Source organism: Synchiropus splendidus, chromosome 7, assembly GCF_027744825.2.
Source record: "Synchiropus splendidus isolate RoL2022-P1 chromosome 7, RoL_Sspl_1.0, whole genome shotgun sequence".
In the NCBI taxonomy this organism is placed as follows: domain Eukaryota; kingdom Metazoa; phylum Chordata; class Actinopteri; order Syngnathiformes; family Callionymidae; genus Synchiropus; species Synchiropus splendidus.
The window spans coordinates 5,330,005-5,344,991 of record NC_071340.1 but is presented as its reverse complement, the minus strand read 5'-3'; the positions used below and the strand labels follow the sequence as shown (position 1 = coordinate 5,344,991).

At 43.0% G+C, this 14,987-nt stretch overlaps 3 protein-coding genes across 3 annotated transcripts; all 3 read left to right on the top strand.

Annotated features, from left to right (window-relative positions):
• The first annotated feature begins 6 nt into the window (after positions 1-6).
• isca1 (iron-sulfur cluster assembly 1) lies at positions 7-3,957 on the top strand. The gene is made up of 4 exons (XM_053869961.1): positions 7-356; positions 1,102-1,155; positions 1,853-1,958; positions 3,182-3,957. The coding sequence occupies exons 1-4, from the start codon at positions 165-167 to the stop codon at positions 3,328-3,330; spliced, it is 501 nt and encodes a 166-aa protein (XP_053725936.1). The 5' UTR covers positions 7-164; the 3' UTR covers positions 3,331-3,957.
• Positions 3,958-5,527: 1,570 nt separating this feature from the next.
• On the top strand, positions 5,528-9,146 carry kiss1rb (KISS1 receptor b). Its single transcript, XM_053870467.1, has 6 exons — positions 5,528-5,744; positions 6,660-6,784; positions 7,307-7,442; positions 7,822-8,060; positions 8,122-8,274; positions 8,584-9,146. The coding sequence occupies exons 1-6, from the start codon at positions 5,528-5,530 to the stop codon at positions 8,818-8,820; spliced, it is 1,107 nt and encodes a 368-aa protein (XP_053726442.1). The 3' UTR covers positions 8,821-9,146.
• Positions 9,147-9,846: 700 nt separating this feature from the next.
• psat1 (phosphoserine aminotransferase 1) lies at positions 9,847-13,885 on the top strand. The gene is made up of 9 exons (XM_053871240.1): positions 9,847-9,998; positions 10,831-10,891; positions 10,966-11,035; positions 11,347-11,552; positions 11,837-12,009; positions 12,073-12,242; positions 12,312-12,440; positions 13,032-13,169; positions 13,246-13,885. The coding sequence occupies exons 1-9, from the start codon at positions 9,933-9,935 to the stop codon at positions 13,346-13,348; spliced, it is 1,116 nt and encodes a 371-aa protein (XP_053727215.1). The 5' UTR covers positions 9,847-9,932; the 3' UTR covers positions 13,349-13,885.
• The last annotated feature ends 1,102 nt before the right edge of the window (positions 13,886-14,987 follow it).

Here is a 14,987-nt window from a genome sequence, read left to right as displayed (position 1 = left end):
CCTGGTGCACCCATGACAATATTTGATCGGTACATTTTTTTACATGAGTGGCAAATTAGAAAACGAAATTAGACATTTACATCTTGTTCTTAATGTGTTGCGCAACAAGCGGGGTGACTACATAAGCGTCTCTGTGACAGAACAACTATAATTGGTTGACTGGCATGGCTATCAAGCGTTTCGCTGCTGTCATTGGTCAAGAATGGCATAATGGGCGGTTCCCTGTCCTTTTCCATGCGCATGCGTGGGCCAGTTTGTTTTCAACTGTTAGCAACATGTCTGCGTCCATGGTGCGAGCGACCGTCCGAGCGGTCAGCAAACGGAAAATACTCGCAACTAGAGCCGCGCTGACACTAGTAAGTGAGCGATTGTTACTGGATTCTTCTTTTTGCATTTAAAATTCTGATACGTTTGTTGTAATTGTCATGCTTACGTCATCTTAAGTGTTGCTGAACGGATTGTCCTGCTAACTCACTAGCTGTGACGTCAACTTATATAGGCTTCCATCTCATGTATCTTGTATATATAGCAAACTAATGTTTCATTTTATTGGGATAAGTTGTTTTGTGGTTTTTGCAATGACTAATGTAGCATCTTTTTAAATGACAGACCTCAAACATTCTCAATCTCTTTGCTAAGACAAAGTTAGCTTTGGATTGTTTCGTCCAGCGAACGTGACACAGTATTGGATAAGGACCATCATCAAAACTGTACTCTTCACAAGAGTTCCATCTCAATATATCCAGGTCTGACAGTTCCAGTTCATAACAACGCGTTAGATGGTTTTCATTCTAGAGGCCTGGGAAATATTATAGAATGCGTTTTCTGTCTTAGTGGTTGAGTGCTGTGAGGACCTTATCAGCCTAAAATTGGTCTTTTAAGTGCTGTTGTGAGATAAAGCAGGTGGGCGGGTGGTGCCCTCCTGATAAAGCAATGTCCATTTTTTAAAAAACTTTTCGTGGAGAACATTCACTCGTGAACGTTGATTGGAAAATATGTAATCAGCCATGGGTCCTACAAAAGTAAACTTCAAAGCTTCTAATCCCGACATCACAGCAAGATACTTTCTCAAGACATGTTTTCTCTTTTTCCCCTTCTCAGACTCCTGCTGCTGTCAACAAGATTAGGACTTTGTTACAGAACAAGCCAGAATATGTAAGTTGTTTAGAATATTTCATTCCAACAATATGGCACAAGATAGCCATCATTTCAGGGGGAAAATCAGATAATGCAGTACCATATTATGCGAGTGAAAGCAGTTTATTGTTATGACGTCAGTGCAGCCGTCAGTGCAGCTAGACTTTCAGTGAAGTTTCGCATTCCAACAGAGTGAATCGCTCCATGCATCAACCAAATAACTCCAGCGTACAAAAAGAAAGTGTTCCGCAAGGATTAAACGTGTCACAAATGCTGCAGCATATCCAAGTACAGTATGTATGTAATAAATATTGATATAGGCGACAAAATAAAGACAGGATCACGCAATCAAGTATTGTGATACTTTGGCATAAAATATTGTGCTATCAAGTATTGCCAAATTTGAGCGTATTGATGTTTTCTGTTGAAGTAGAGCTGAAGATCAGGGTTTCATAGGGAATAGCTAGGATGGACAAAGATTTTTATCACATATGTAGATGCCCTGTCTGCTTATTAGGGAAATTTAATGTTCTTCGAGGTTCACTACTCTTCTGTCATTTTTACAATGAATCAGAAATTATTAAATGAAATACATTGGTTGCACTGCAAACCTGTCTTTGCATTGTAAATGTATGTTCTTAAAAAATCATGTGTAGTCTCTTGTGCAGCTTATGAAAGGAAATCCAGTTTTCGATATGGTCACTGTTTCTTTCAGATTGGTTTAAAGGTTGGGGTCAGAACCCGTGGCTGCAATGGTCTGACCTACACTCTGGACTACACCAAGGAGAAGGACAAATCTGATGAGGAAGTGGTACAGGACGGTGAGCTCAGTTTCCTTCTCTGCTTTTCAGTCTTAAGGTAAGGCTGGGTTAAAGGCTGCCCAGGTGTCAGCTCGAGGTGCGCGGTATGTATGGTATGCTATGTAAACAGTATTCTTTTGGCCCACAGTTGAGCCCTGGACACATACCACAGTAAAGCAGGGGGGGGCTAGATGCAGTGGGGCAGTCTGACAGATCAAATGTCATCTGTAAATAAATACACCTTTGTTGCGCTGTGAGTCAAATTGAACCAAAATACAGGTAGAAGTTTTGAAGTATATTCAGGCAGGTATATTCCACATTAAATCAGAATTCCAGCTATATGCTGGTCCTTCGTTTATTTATTTTGTTTAAGGCGCACATACAAGTAACATCCGACTTACGACCTGCTCGACTTACGTCCACCCGTACTTACAACCACGGCCAGCAGAGGGCAGCAGGTGCTTATATTTATGTATTTTTCCATTCAACGTCTGGCACCGCAGCACGTAGCAGCCCAGCATCGCGTACGGCAGCACAGTATCCCAGCATCTCACTCTCACACAGCCATCTACCATTACAGTAGCACCTATAACCCTCGCTTCAGCTATTTTGAATGGCATTGGACTTGCGTCCAATCTGACTTACAACCGGTTGGTCGGAACCCATCCTGGTCGTAAATTGGATTACTTGTATAAAGTTGCGAGCTTATGTTTTCACGTCTATTCTCTGTTTGACTGATGAAGATGGTAATGCACTACTCAAGTTATTCTCACTACCAACAATTTTTTTGGTTCTTTAGTTTTCATGCATAATCAGTAAAGTGACTTCATAGGCATATTTGAAGCATAATTACAATCTTTAAGCAGGTTTAGATGAAATTATAGTGCTGACAACCGATCAGAGGTCCGGCTCTGATCAATGTGGAGTTCACTTAATCCCATCCATCCTTTCTGTTGAATGGCTATGTGATTATAGTGTTTACTTTAACAGATTATGAGAGTCCACGTGAAACTTCAATTCAGGAGCAAGCAACAGGACTTGCTTTCTATTAAAGTTGGCACTGTTGGCAAGTTGCAAGAAAAAAGCATGATGCCTGATCTCATTATTGGGATGTTGAACTACTGTTGAATGTTGTCACTGATTATCAGTGTTCAAGTCACAGTTATCATAATGCAATACGATGTGTTATGAATCTGTGACCTGCATTAGAGCTTCATTCAGTGATGGTGTTTCTGCTCTCCTAGGTGTGAGGGTGTTCATCGAGAAGAAGGCCCAGCTCACTCTTTTGGGAACTGAGATGGACTTTGTAGAGTCCATGTTGTCCAGCGAGTTTGTCTTCAACAACCCTAACATCAAGGGCACATGCGGCTGCGGCGAGAGCTTCAATATCTGAACCAATGTCCCAAACGCTGCACCAACAAGTGGGCCTGAACCAGACGAATGGAAGCTCCTCTCTTCTGACTACTGCTCTTCCTTGCACACTGTTGATCATGCTTTGGTCCAGATTTTACCTCTTCGTCCCCGCGTTTTGATTTTAACATGAGACAGCGATAAATGCATCTTTTATTCTGTATCCGACCCTGAAGGACTTTTGAACTGAAGTGTTTTTAATAAAGTTGCGCATTTTACCTTCCTGCTTCACTGCCAAACGCTGCACTGACTGCAGGAGGTAGAGTTCCAGAACCAGCCAGAGATCAGGAGGAAGTTTATTTTAGACTCATTTTAACCAGATGTTTATGAGCACTGTATGTCAGTGAGTTATCCAGCTGTCACGGTGAAGCTTGAGAGTCCTGAAACTACTTTTCAGTTTATTACGTCATTCACATATGACTCTAAATATTTATGCTTGTGTATACATATATCTATATCAACGTTTGAACCACGCACACACAGAGACGCACAAAAGGATTGTCAGGTGTGATTTTTATTTTGGGTCATTTTTGCTTCAGCGGAAGAGTGTACAGATTGTAGAAATGTGAGATGTGTAATATGGCTGTGTATTTAATAAAAAAAATATGCAGGAATGACTGTCTTCAATTGCCTGTTGCTGCTACTACAGTACATAGCCCACCCTGCTGTCGCCACTGCTACAACTACTGTACTAGCAAACAAATTCTGCTGCCACTGCTCACCAACAAGAGTAAAAGTAGTAAAAACAAGTGGCACTTAATAGTAGTGTGAGAGATGGACAGGATGTTCTAACCGCAGCAGAAACAGTGGAACTAATTGTAAACATAGCATTGAAGAAGCACAAGGGTGGCAGCGTTGTGCCTGAACTGGACTAGCTGGATGTAGCAAGCGAACGTCAGTAATTCCTTATTTATCTTGGTAAGATAAACAGATTTCTAATAAGATGCTGGGTAGTGTTGACATATGAATGATGTAGCATGAACTGCAGTAGCATGAGGACAGTAAAGGATTTCTTCTTGGTGATGTGTCAGCCGTGTGGGCACATTATTGCATTTTTGGATCCCACTCAAACATTATTTATACTCTGAAAAGAAAACTTGTCTTTCCTGGTTCTGAAGAACACCTGTACTTGGTGTCATCTGAGGTCAGACTGTGGTACTAGGACTGTTCACAGCTCCAAACTGATGTGCATAATGACAGAATGACGTTACGGATCGACCTGTTCTGCCAACTTAACCATCAGTAACAGCATAAAGGCAATTAGTTCTCTCAACAAAACAGATGACTCTTTAGTGTTGCTTCATCTTATTCTACAGTTTTGAGTATATTAATGTAGTTTCCCGTTGTAAACATATCTCTGAGACTATTGTGGGTTTTCCAGGTGCTCTGTAGTTTGGCAGCCCTCATGAAGTAAAGCGATAAAAGTCATCACGCTGCCCCTTCCAGAAAAGCCTTAGATGTTCTGTTTATTGATTTATTTTGTGAACTTAAAGTTTGTTTGACATTTTCACACCTGTCAGTGATTCATGTGCATCAGCTTTAATATATTTATATACTTTAGGTGTTCAATTTTATCTGACTGGCTGGATGTATGAATAAATAAAAAATAGATTCTTATAACATTATATAATTAAGGAACTGTTTAGTGTACTTTGAAAAGTGAAAATAAATAATTGTAAATAAATAAATGTACTTCTTTGAGGAAATATTTTAATGAAATTATAATGTTAAAGTATAACTAATTGTTGTTGTTGCTTGAGTCGGTTAATTTTCTACACTTGTTGTTTTTAGGTTACATATATTACTGTACAATCGGAACACTTTGGCGAATTTAGCACTGATTTATTCTCAGTGTCTTTTACATAAGACGTTGATGATCAAAATCGGTTCTGTCACCCCTGTCCTGTTTTTGTCTAAGTATATGCAAGTGTTGCATGTCATCATATGTTAGTCCTGGATAGTGAATGATGAAGCTGGCTTCAATATCTCACCCTCCTCTCCTCATCTCCCAGTCTCTCACATGCGGGTCTACTCTGCACACATGGCACCATCCTTTCATCTCACTGTCACACCAGGACGTCCGGAACAAAGGCCGGAGGGATACGGTGAGTGAGTGGCACTTCGCAGTGATTCCAACATTCGCTCTTTCTTCTCCCATTCAGGTGTTATTCTGAGGGGCGATGGAGGACCTTTACCTCAATCCTGGTGCAGACTGTGAGTCCACATGTAACAGCTCTTTGGGTCGACAGGGTCAGGGACCACCGTTGTTGGTGGACGCCTGGCTGGTCCCAACCTTCTTCGCTCTCATCATGCTGGTGGGCTTGATTGGAAACTCGCTGGTAATTCACGTGGTCACCAAACACCAGCAGATGAAGACGGTCACCAACTTCTACATCGGTAATGATGTTCTCTTGTCTTATGAAATAATCTATCTGTGTGCCTGCGGAGACTGAATGATTTGATATAGTCAACGAATGTTTTATATGGGATTGTTAGAAATGGTGTGAAACACAGGAAATATAATCTATATGTGACAGTATTATTTTACTTTCCTCATAATTTTAAAAGAAAGATTTTTCCGTAAATTCAGATGCAAGTATTATTATAGAACTGAAAATGCTGATGATTCATATTGAAATGATCAGCCACTGTGACTGGCAGGCTGGGCTGGAACTGTTCATTTTAAATGACTGAAGACCTCCAGACGTCAACTGAGCAGGGAGTTAACACCCCTCAAAGTGCAGCTGAGGGATACAAGGTCAGCAACGACCTGGTCAGATGATACAAGCTCAAGCTGACAGGCAGAAGAATGACATCAGCCCACAGCAACACCTTTAGGTTTGGAGGTGCCATGACAGTCCTCACCAGCATCAAGTGCCGGGTGCTACCGGCTCGCAGCATCATCTGCTGCCTCACCTGCACGTGGATTCCCACCATCCTGTGGGCTCTGCTGCCCAAAGAGCCATCCACACTTGACCACGGTCTCTGGTGAAATTGCTATGGTATGACAGGCAGCCTTAGCAGCTGCCATGAAGACAAGCACAAACAGTGCAGAGAGCTGGCGACTGTTGTAAAAAACAACTTCTCAGTTGACAGAAAAGCCCACAATGCATTGCTGTTTTTCCCACTCTCTTTTGTCTGCTTAGCTGGACTTCTTCAGTCAACTTGCTGCCATGATTTCTCATGCTCATCACAGTATTAATTTGATGAAATTAAATAGAGAAAGTTATTTACAAACAAGAGACATCAATCCTATCTGTGCCACTACACTTGAGTATTCAATTTCGAGTATATCAATGCTGCTTGTTTCAGTGAACTTGGCCACGACTGACATCCTATTCCTGGTCTGCTGCGTTCCCTTCACTGCCTCCTTGTACCCGCTGCCCAGCTGGATCTTTGGAGACTTCATGTGCCGACTGGTCAACTACCTTCAGCAAGTAACTGAACTGTCCAGGAGATTCTGCTAAACCATATGTGCTACCACAAGCTGTGTTTGGCCATTCATCATTCATGTGCACTTGTTCTGTGTCAATACCAACTTGGGTACACCTGTACATGCTATCCACAGACAAGCAACTATTCCACATTAATGTTGGTATATCTACGAGTATTGGTTCATCCATCCATGACTCATTTGCCCATCCATCAATCTACATATTCCATTCTTCTGCCACCTATGTATTCATCCATCCGTCCATTCACTTCTCTCTTCCTCCAGTCCAACATGTCCACCCCATCCATCTCTTCATATCTTAATCTTTTCACTCATCGAATGTCAGTCCTTCATCATCCTTCATCTGCCCATTTTTTCAAAGTAACTGACTCAAATGGACCACGAACACCATTTTCCTAAATAGCCATTCATCTCTCATGCTGCCATCTTCATCCTTGAAGTCAAATGTACTTGTGATTTTGTTATCACCACTGTTCCATGGTCTCCTTGTGTTTGTGTGTTAAAGGTGACTGCGCAGGCTACGTGCATCACTCTGTCAGCCATGAGTGTTGATCGTTGCTATGTGACCGTTTATCCTCTTCAGTCGCTGAGACACAGGACCTCACGCATGGCCCTGGCTGTCTCTGTGTCCATCTGGATAGGTGACAAACACACACACACACACTTGCACACACACCTGTGTTTCTATCCTTGTGGGGATATTGCGAGGTTTGTCATTGACATAATGTCTTCCAAAGTCTCTCCCCCTAAACCTAACCATCCAAAACACATGGCTAACTTTAACCATCACTCAGAACCAAACTTAAACTTAATTATTTTGAAGTCTTCCTCCTCAAACTGAGCTTTGGACCTCTTGGGTTCCAGCCAAATGTCCCCTTCAAGTCATATGGTCCTCATAAGGATAGTGTTTTGTCAATAAACAGTACCCACAAGGAGAATAAACACACATACACAAATACAGCCGTCTGATGACCCATCCATCCAACTAGTATCTGGACCTTCCTCGCTGTGACTCTCCAGGTTCTCTTCTTCTGTCCATCCCAGTGGCTGTCTACCAAAGACTGGAGGAGGGTTACTGGTTTGGCCCTCAGACCTACTGCAGTGAAGTCTTCCCCACAGTCCATCTGCAGAGAGTCTTCATCATCTACAGCTTCCTGGCCGTCTACCTGCTACCTCTGCTGACCATCACTGTGTGCTATGCCTTCATGCTAAAGCGCATGGGACAGACCAGCGTCAACCCGGTGGACAGCAGCTACCAGGCAAGAGACCACTTGCTGAGAATTGTCAAGTCGCATTTGTCTCATTACCAAGTTCCTCCAGGTTCAGGTTCAGACAGAGCGGGCAGCAGCGGTGAGAGCCAGAGTGTCCCGGATGGTCGTGGTGATGGTGGTGCTCTTCCTTGTCTGCTGGGGACCCATCCAGATCTGCATCCTGCTCCAGACCTTTGGCCACCGCAGTTACATGCTCTACAAGGTAGTGTCCAGCTGAGGCAAACAAGTGGAAGTTCATGTCAAATCCATCACAATGACTCCATCATTTTTGTCGGGATGACCTTTGTCCTGCTCATCGGGATCATATACTGTCGTGTTTGTGCACTTTGTGCCACTGCCATCCCTCCTTCATTTTTCAATTCATTTTGATCATTTTCTATGAATTGATTGAATGCATTTTTAACCATATGTTTATTAACCTTTGGCTACGCCAAGCCAATGATTACTGCCGAGTATGACTGGTGCTTGAGCTTAATAATAATAAATCACCATTAATATACCTGTTTCCCAGCTGAAGATTTGGGGTCACTGCATGTCGTACTGCAACTCCTCCGTCAACCCACTGGTTTACGCATTCATGGGCAACAACTTCAAAAAAGCCTTCAAACACGCGTTCCCTGCTGCGCTTCTGTGGCGTCCTGATCGCAGGGTCCGGGTGAGACAAATGGACACGGAGGACAGAGGAGAGATGGATCACCAGAGTCCAAGAGCAGAAGCAGAGATGCACTTTCTTTCATCTGTATCCTAAAGGTCACGTCGAGAGTTCTGAGCCAGTATGAACGTCGCTGCTATTTATTGTTGGCTCTGGAGATGAGAGGACACACACTGGTCGTCCAGGTGGTGGATCCAAGCGCACACAATGCCACCAGTCATATTAATTTACACGTACACGTAGAGAAGAAGATGTCCATGAAAACAATCTGATATATCTTGCGCTGCCCTGAAACAACTTTGCGAGTCTGTAGCCTATGTCTGAGAGTGACTCAAGAGCTGGTTTTATTGGACTTTTAAGGTGTAAGTAGTGTTTAGTTGTCATCTGGCCAACCCCTAATACAATAGACTTTTGTGTTATTAAATGCCGTTGAATAAAATTGTAACATACTGATCCTTGTTTTTCAGTTTCTCATTTGTCCATGTTAATCCATGTTACCCCAAAGTCTTCGCACAGTTTCGTGAGTGAGGGTTGGAGGGTTAAGTTCAGGGTGAGAGACTGGGGAAAGCATAATGGCAATGAGAAACCTCACAATGTCTCCACGGGGATAGCAATGCAAACATGTGTGCTTGTGTTTGTTGGTTGCTTCTGTAGCAAATAAGCAAGCTTCCTAAAAAGCTTATGAAAATGTTCCTTTAAGACGCATGTGACATCAGCCAATCAAATCCACGCTACGCTTGTTCCTGGTGCTGCGTTAAGGCACTGCCGGTTGAAGTTAAAACACGATTACATACACAGTGTTATTATGAACACGTCCTCATACAAAGACATCAGGATAAAGATGAGCGCTTCTTGTTTAAATTTTAAACAATGCATCGGTCAAAATACACCTAGATCGAATTTTCTTCACGACCATATTATAGCATGTTTGGTTTGAATATTTCGTTTTATAGAAATCACAATGTTTTTTCTTTTGCTATGGTAAAACAATTATTCGTCAGGTATGAGTTCGTCCGCACAACTCTCGTTTACCCCGTTATTGGCAGCGTGTATGAAAAATGTCGAGCTTCGCGCGTACCCTTGAACGCACCACGTCATGTACCGGACTGGCTTGCTGAGGTCGGAGGAGAGCAGACCATAGCTGGAGCGCGAGCACAACGCCAACTGTTGTAGGCAATTTCTGCTCACAAATTCATCCGTTTTTGAAAATGGAGCACAACAACACGAAACGCACCATCAACTTCGGAGCCGGACCTGCAAAACTGCCACAATCTGTGAGTTGGCTTGCGGATCTTGTTAGCGACCCCGCACAATGTTCTGCACAAACGGATGGTGTCACATAATTTGTTTCTTCTCGTTATTCGTATTTTTAGTTGTTGTTATTATTATTATTATTATTATTATTAGGAAACACGTTCTGGGTTGCATGTTCGACCACGAACAGTGCAAGACACCGTTTTCGATTCTTGATTTCGACTTCGATTTCGGCAGTGTGTGAAATATCTTCATTGAACTCGCATGCGCTGCGTTACCTTCTTTATTCTGGTGGCTGTTATGAACTCGGGTCGCTTGGTGTTTGGTGAGGGCAGCGTTTGTTAACTGATCAACGGGACTGAAAACACAGCGACGAGTTGCATCAGCCTCATTCATTCAAGTCGAAAACGTCTTTTGTGTGTCTGCTACGCGCCGGTCTCGGCGCTTGGTGGCAGTAAATCGTTTTGCTTTGGTTATAAAACAATGGAATTTTTAGGATTTTTAGGTTTAGGGTCAAAATAAATGTCAGCTGGACATTACTGGGTTATTTGTTGCTTTCTTTGCACGTATTACGCCGTGCTTTTGACAGGACGTATTTCCCTGTTTTACTGCGTACCCTCAACATTTAGTCACACAAACATACATTATAATTCACTTTTGTCCTTTAATATGTCAAACATGCCACTCTATTCCACGTGGCATACAACCCTGGACACCTATCTGTCTTAGTTTGCAGTGTTCAGAGCCCTGGAAGTTAGGATGAGGAGGATTAGGATGTGAAATTCTTAATTAAACTGAAGTTAGTGCGCACTCTTGCATCACTCACCATGTTGGCTGTGTGCCATGTTACAGGTGCTGCTTCAAGCTCAGGCAGAGTTGCTCAGCTACAGCGGACTTGGCATCAGTGTCCTTGGTAAGTGTCCGGCACAATGTGCGAGCTGAGCTGATCTGTCCCTAAATCATGCCCTCTTGTTCGTCCGACACTAGAGATGAGCCACAGATCGTCAGACTTCAATAAGATCCTGAATAAAACAGAGAGTCTGGTCCGAGAGCTGCTGTGAGTGTTTTTGAGTTGAATCAAGTTCAAGTTTTAACAGCAGAGGTGGGATTTGAATCTTGATGCTATGTTACATATCATTTGAAGTCAGCGGCAAGTGGAAGTGGTAAGAGTGTTGCACGACTAGTTGACATGTAGCACATCTGATAGGAAAATGTATGGTCTCGTTTTAGGGTAAATAATGTGCAATATTACGAATGAATTGACACATTCTATACTCCTTAGCCAGCAGCTTCAATGTCAAAATTGTGCCTGACTTTTTCTCATGAGGATGAATTATTTAACGTGTTTGCATTTTTCTCAACCTTCAGAAATGTCCCAGACAACTACAAGATCATGTTCCTGCAGGGGGGTGGGTCCGGGCAGTTCAGTGGGGTCCCCCTTAACCTCATCGGCCTGAGGGAGGACAGGAGTGCGGATTACATTGTGACCGGCACGTGGTCCGCGAAGGCTGCGAAGGAAGCTGAGAAATATGGCAAAGTCAATGTCATCCACCCGAAACTGGATGCTTACACAAGTGAGAACACATTCTTATCTAATACAATGTGCAGTTCATTCCTGACTTGGCATCCTCTATTCAGTTTTCACGTTCAATTAAGGCACAGAGAAGTTATTGCTTTTGTCAGACCTTATCATTCCCAACTTTACCCCGCTGCCTCCATGGCAGTTACGTAACCACAATAGCCTCCTGTTGAATGGATCTCAGTTTCCACATGGTTGTGTTTCAATAGTCGGGGCATTGGGGCTGTGGGATTGGCGTTAGGGGTATTTTTGTTTAAGCTAGATGTGGTGTTGCTGCAGAGATCCCGGACCCCAGCAGCTGGACTCTGAACCCCTCAGCCTCATACGTCTACTACTGCTGCAACGAGACTGTCCACGGCGTCGAGTTCAACTTCACCCCCGAAACAAATGGAGTTGTACTGGTCAGCGACATGTCTTCCAACTTCCTGTCCAGGCCGGTGGATGTGTCGAAGGTGAATTTCAGCTGTCAGCTGTTGTGTGGTTCTTCTGTGCCAACTCTTGTTTTGTCGGCGCAGTTTGGTCTGATCTATGCTGGCGCTCAGAAGAACGTGGGCTGTGCCGGAGTGACGGTGGTGATTGTTCGCCAGGATTTGTTAGGTCACGCCCTCAAAGAGTGTCCCATCGTCATGGACTACAAAGTTCAGGCGGAGATGAACTCTTTGTACAACACGCCGCCCTGTTTTAGGTTGGAAACTAGTTTAACTTTTGAGGGGCCAAAACAAATGTAACATCTTCATCACTTGTGTTGGTGCAGCATCTACATCATGGGTTTGGTTCTTGAGTGGATCAAGAACAATGGCGGGAGCGCAGCCATGGAAACACTCAACAAGCAGAAGTCCTCCATGATCTACGACATCATCAACACTTCTGAAGACTTCTATGTGTAAGTTTACAAAAGTGTGGATGGGGACATCTAGTGGCGAGCCAGGACGTTGCCTTACAGTCAGAAGCATTGTAGCTGTGTATTAAGGAAGCAAAATTCATAATTAATATGAAGGACTTCTTCAGATTATTGTATCTTATTTATTTTAATTGAATTTAATTTTTTTTAATCCAATTTATAATCTATATTTTTTTCTCAATGACAAAGATGCAGCTGGGCTAACGCTGCTATGGTTATAGACTAAACTCAACCCACTCTTGTTTGTTTTTAAAGCTGCTGCTTATTCACTTGGAGTGGGGCTGATCATTATGTATATTGCAATAATGTATCGTCCATCAGTTTTCTCATCAGTAGTGCAGCACAACACTGGGCTGGATGTGACTATGATCTGTCAGTCATTGATATGTCTCCCCCACAGTGTTGTTCAGTTTTTTTCCCCTCTCATACAGCAATTTATTCATGTGTGCATGTCTCATGTGTGCTGAAAAAACAGGAAACAGGACACATAGAAATGGATGGGCTGGTGTCAAGAGAAAATTGAAGTTTACAAATTTTGAGGTTTCTGAATGACCCCATCCTGTAATGCATCAGGTGTCCAGTGGAGGCTGGGTGTCGCAGCAGAATGAACGTGCCATTTCGGGTGGGCAAGAAAGAAGGAGACGAAGCTCTGGAGAAGGAGTTTCTGGATGGAGCCTCCAAGCTGGGAATGATTTCACTGAAAGGACACAGGTGTGTTCATGTTGAGGACGTCAATTCTTGTATCTCCGCTGTCTCCCTCACAAACCTCCACCTTTGCCCCCTGCAGATCAGTCGGTGGAATCCGTGCGTCTCTCTACAATGCTGTTACGATTGAGGACACTGAAGCTCTGGCTGCGTTCATGAAGGAATTCCAGAAGAACCACCAGTGAGCAGCTGCATCCTGGGCCACCTTCCATCTCAGATTTTGGATATGTTGGATCTGGACGCTTGAACCCCTATATGGTCTCTAATACCAATTCTGTGTCCTGTCCTCTCAAAGTTTTCATGATTTGGTACTGTAAATATGAAATATTTCTTGTTTACATTCCTGTAAATCTCTGGAGAATTTATTGACATTCTGTTTTTAAACCTGAGATTTTCATGGAAACAACACAACAGGTCTAAGTATTCAGGCTTTGTTGTCGGCTCAATGGTAATGCTGAAGGTCTCGTCACCTCACATGACTTCACTTCCTGCTGTGAGTAGGAAGTCAACACCAGCGGGGTGTCGGGACGACTTCACGGTGAGCGAGTCCGTCCTCCATCTGGAAGTTTGGAAGCTGCCATCCTGGTGCCGCTCCCCTGCTGAGGGACAGTTATTAGCTTCACCTTCAAGTTGGGGTTTGAATTCAAGGCAGTTCAGGCCATGTTTGACACCTATATTTGAAGCCGCTGAAGTGAAATAAAATGACCCAACTACACTTGTGACACTTTGTCATCATATCATACGACAGACCTTGTGGGGCCTCGCTTTAGTGTGGGTGTGTTTTAGTCTTGTCTGGTAGCGCAGTGTATTGAAATGTTTTTGAGTCAGTGTGCGTGCAGTGGAGTGATGTGGGTGTAAGGCCCGGTGTCAGTAGATTTCTGTTTTAATGACTTGTGTGTTTGTGTGCGTGTGTGTGTGGACCAATAGAGTTTTAAAGTTGAAAACGTCAAAATAAATCCGCCATTATAATTGGGTTTAAGGTTCGGAGTCCTGGTTAAGGTTAGCCATGTGTTTTCCAGACTGAAGTTAAGGGCTAGAGGCTGAATGCTTCAATATGTTTTACTGTCACTAACCACTAGGTGGAAGTCTTCATCAAGAATTTCATCACACTTCGACGTTTTATTTGATGACAAAGGTGCTGTGACCTTCGAATGCGGCTCAGGTTCTTTCTCCTTAAAGTGGAGTAGCGTCACAATCACTTCTCGCTGGTATCTATCCACATATGAACCCCAATAGCGAAATATCGTACATAAATAAATTTCTGTGCAACTGCTCAGCAGTCCATGAATACATATATTGTCTAATAATATATCCGCGTTTCATGTTCCACAGTGCTTGGGCTGACGTTAATCTCGGCTTGCGGTCATAATAAAATTATAGTTCTGCCTTCATCTTTGTCATCAAAAGTGAAAACATTTTGTGGTGTGAAAATTACATTTGTACTTGACAACAGCAGGAATCAACAACTTCTCTTTCTCTCAGTTTTTTTCTTCTTCTTGCACATCCTCCTGGTTCCCAGTAACCATATCTCAAAAGGTCAGAGATCTGGCCAGATGTGTGCCATGGCCAACTGACCTTGCAGACTTAAACTGTGTCACCGCATTGTTCTCAAGTGATCAGTAATGAAACACAAAAAATGAAATTAGAACATGCAAAACATAATACACAAGATGGGATAAAATGTTCTTAACATTTCGACGGTACCAACAGAGACGCTATCACAATTTTTTTAAAATGCAAATGCACTCATAATGAACGCTTTGCACACCAAAACCCTGTTCTTGCTACCTGTTATAGATTTATTGTCCACTTGGTGGTGCCATA

Bases quoted from the DNA above. Each gene is read 5' to 3' on its own strand.
- psat1 (XM_053871240.1), top strand. From the start codon at position 9,933: ATGGAGCACAACAACACGAAACGCACCATCAACTTCGGAGCCGGACCT. The intron at 12,010-12,072 runs GTGAATTTCAGC...TTGTCGGCGCAG, and splicing joins GGCCGGTGGATGTGTCGAAG to TTTGGTCTGATCTATGCTGG. The intron at 12,243-12,311 runs GTTGGAAACTAG...GTGTTGGTGCAG, and splicing joins AACACGCCGCCCTGTTTTAG to CATCTACATCATGGGTTTGG.
- kiss1rb (XM_053870467.1), top strand. From the start codon at position 5,528: ATGGAGGACCTTTACCTCAATCCTGGTGCAGACTGTGAGTCCACATGT. The intron at 6,785-7,306 runs GTAACTGAACTG...TGTGTGTTAAAG, and splicing joins TGGTCAACTACCTTCAGCAA to GTGACTGCGCAGGCTACGTG. The intron at 8,061-8,121 runs GCAAGAGACCAC...AAGTTCCTCCAG, and splicing joins CGGTGGACAGCAGCTACCAG to GTTCAGGTTCAGACAGAGCG.
- isca1 (XM_053869961.1), top strand. From the start codon at position 165: ATGGCTATCAAGCGTTTCGCTGCTGTCATTGGTCAAGAATGGCATAAT. The intron at 1,156-1,852 runs GTAAGTTGTTTA...TGTTTCTTTCAG, and splicing joins TACAGAACAAGCCAGAATAT to ATTGGTTTAAAGGTTGGGGT. The intron at 1,959-3,181 runs GTGAGCTCAGTT...CTGCTCTCCTAG, and splicing joins TGAGGAAGTGGTACAGGACG to GTGTGAGGGTGTTCATCGAG.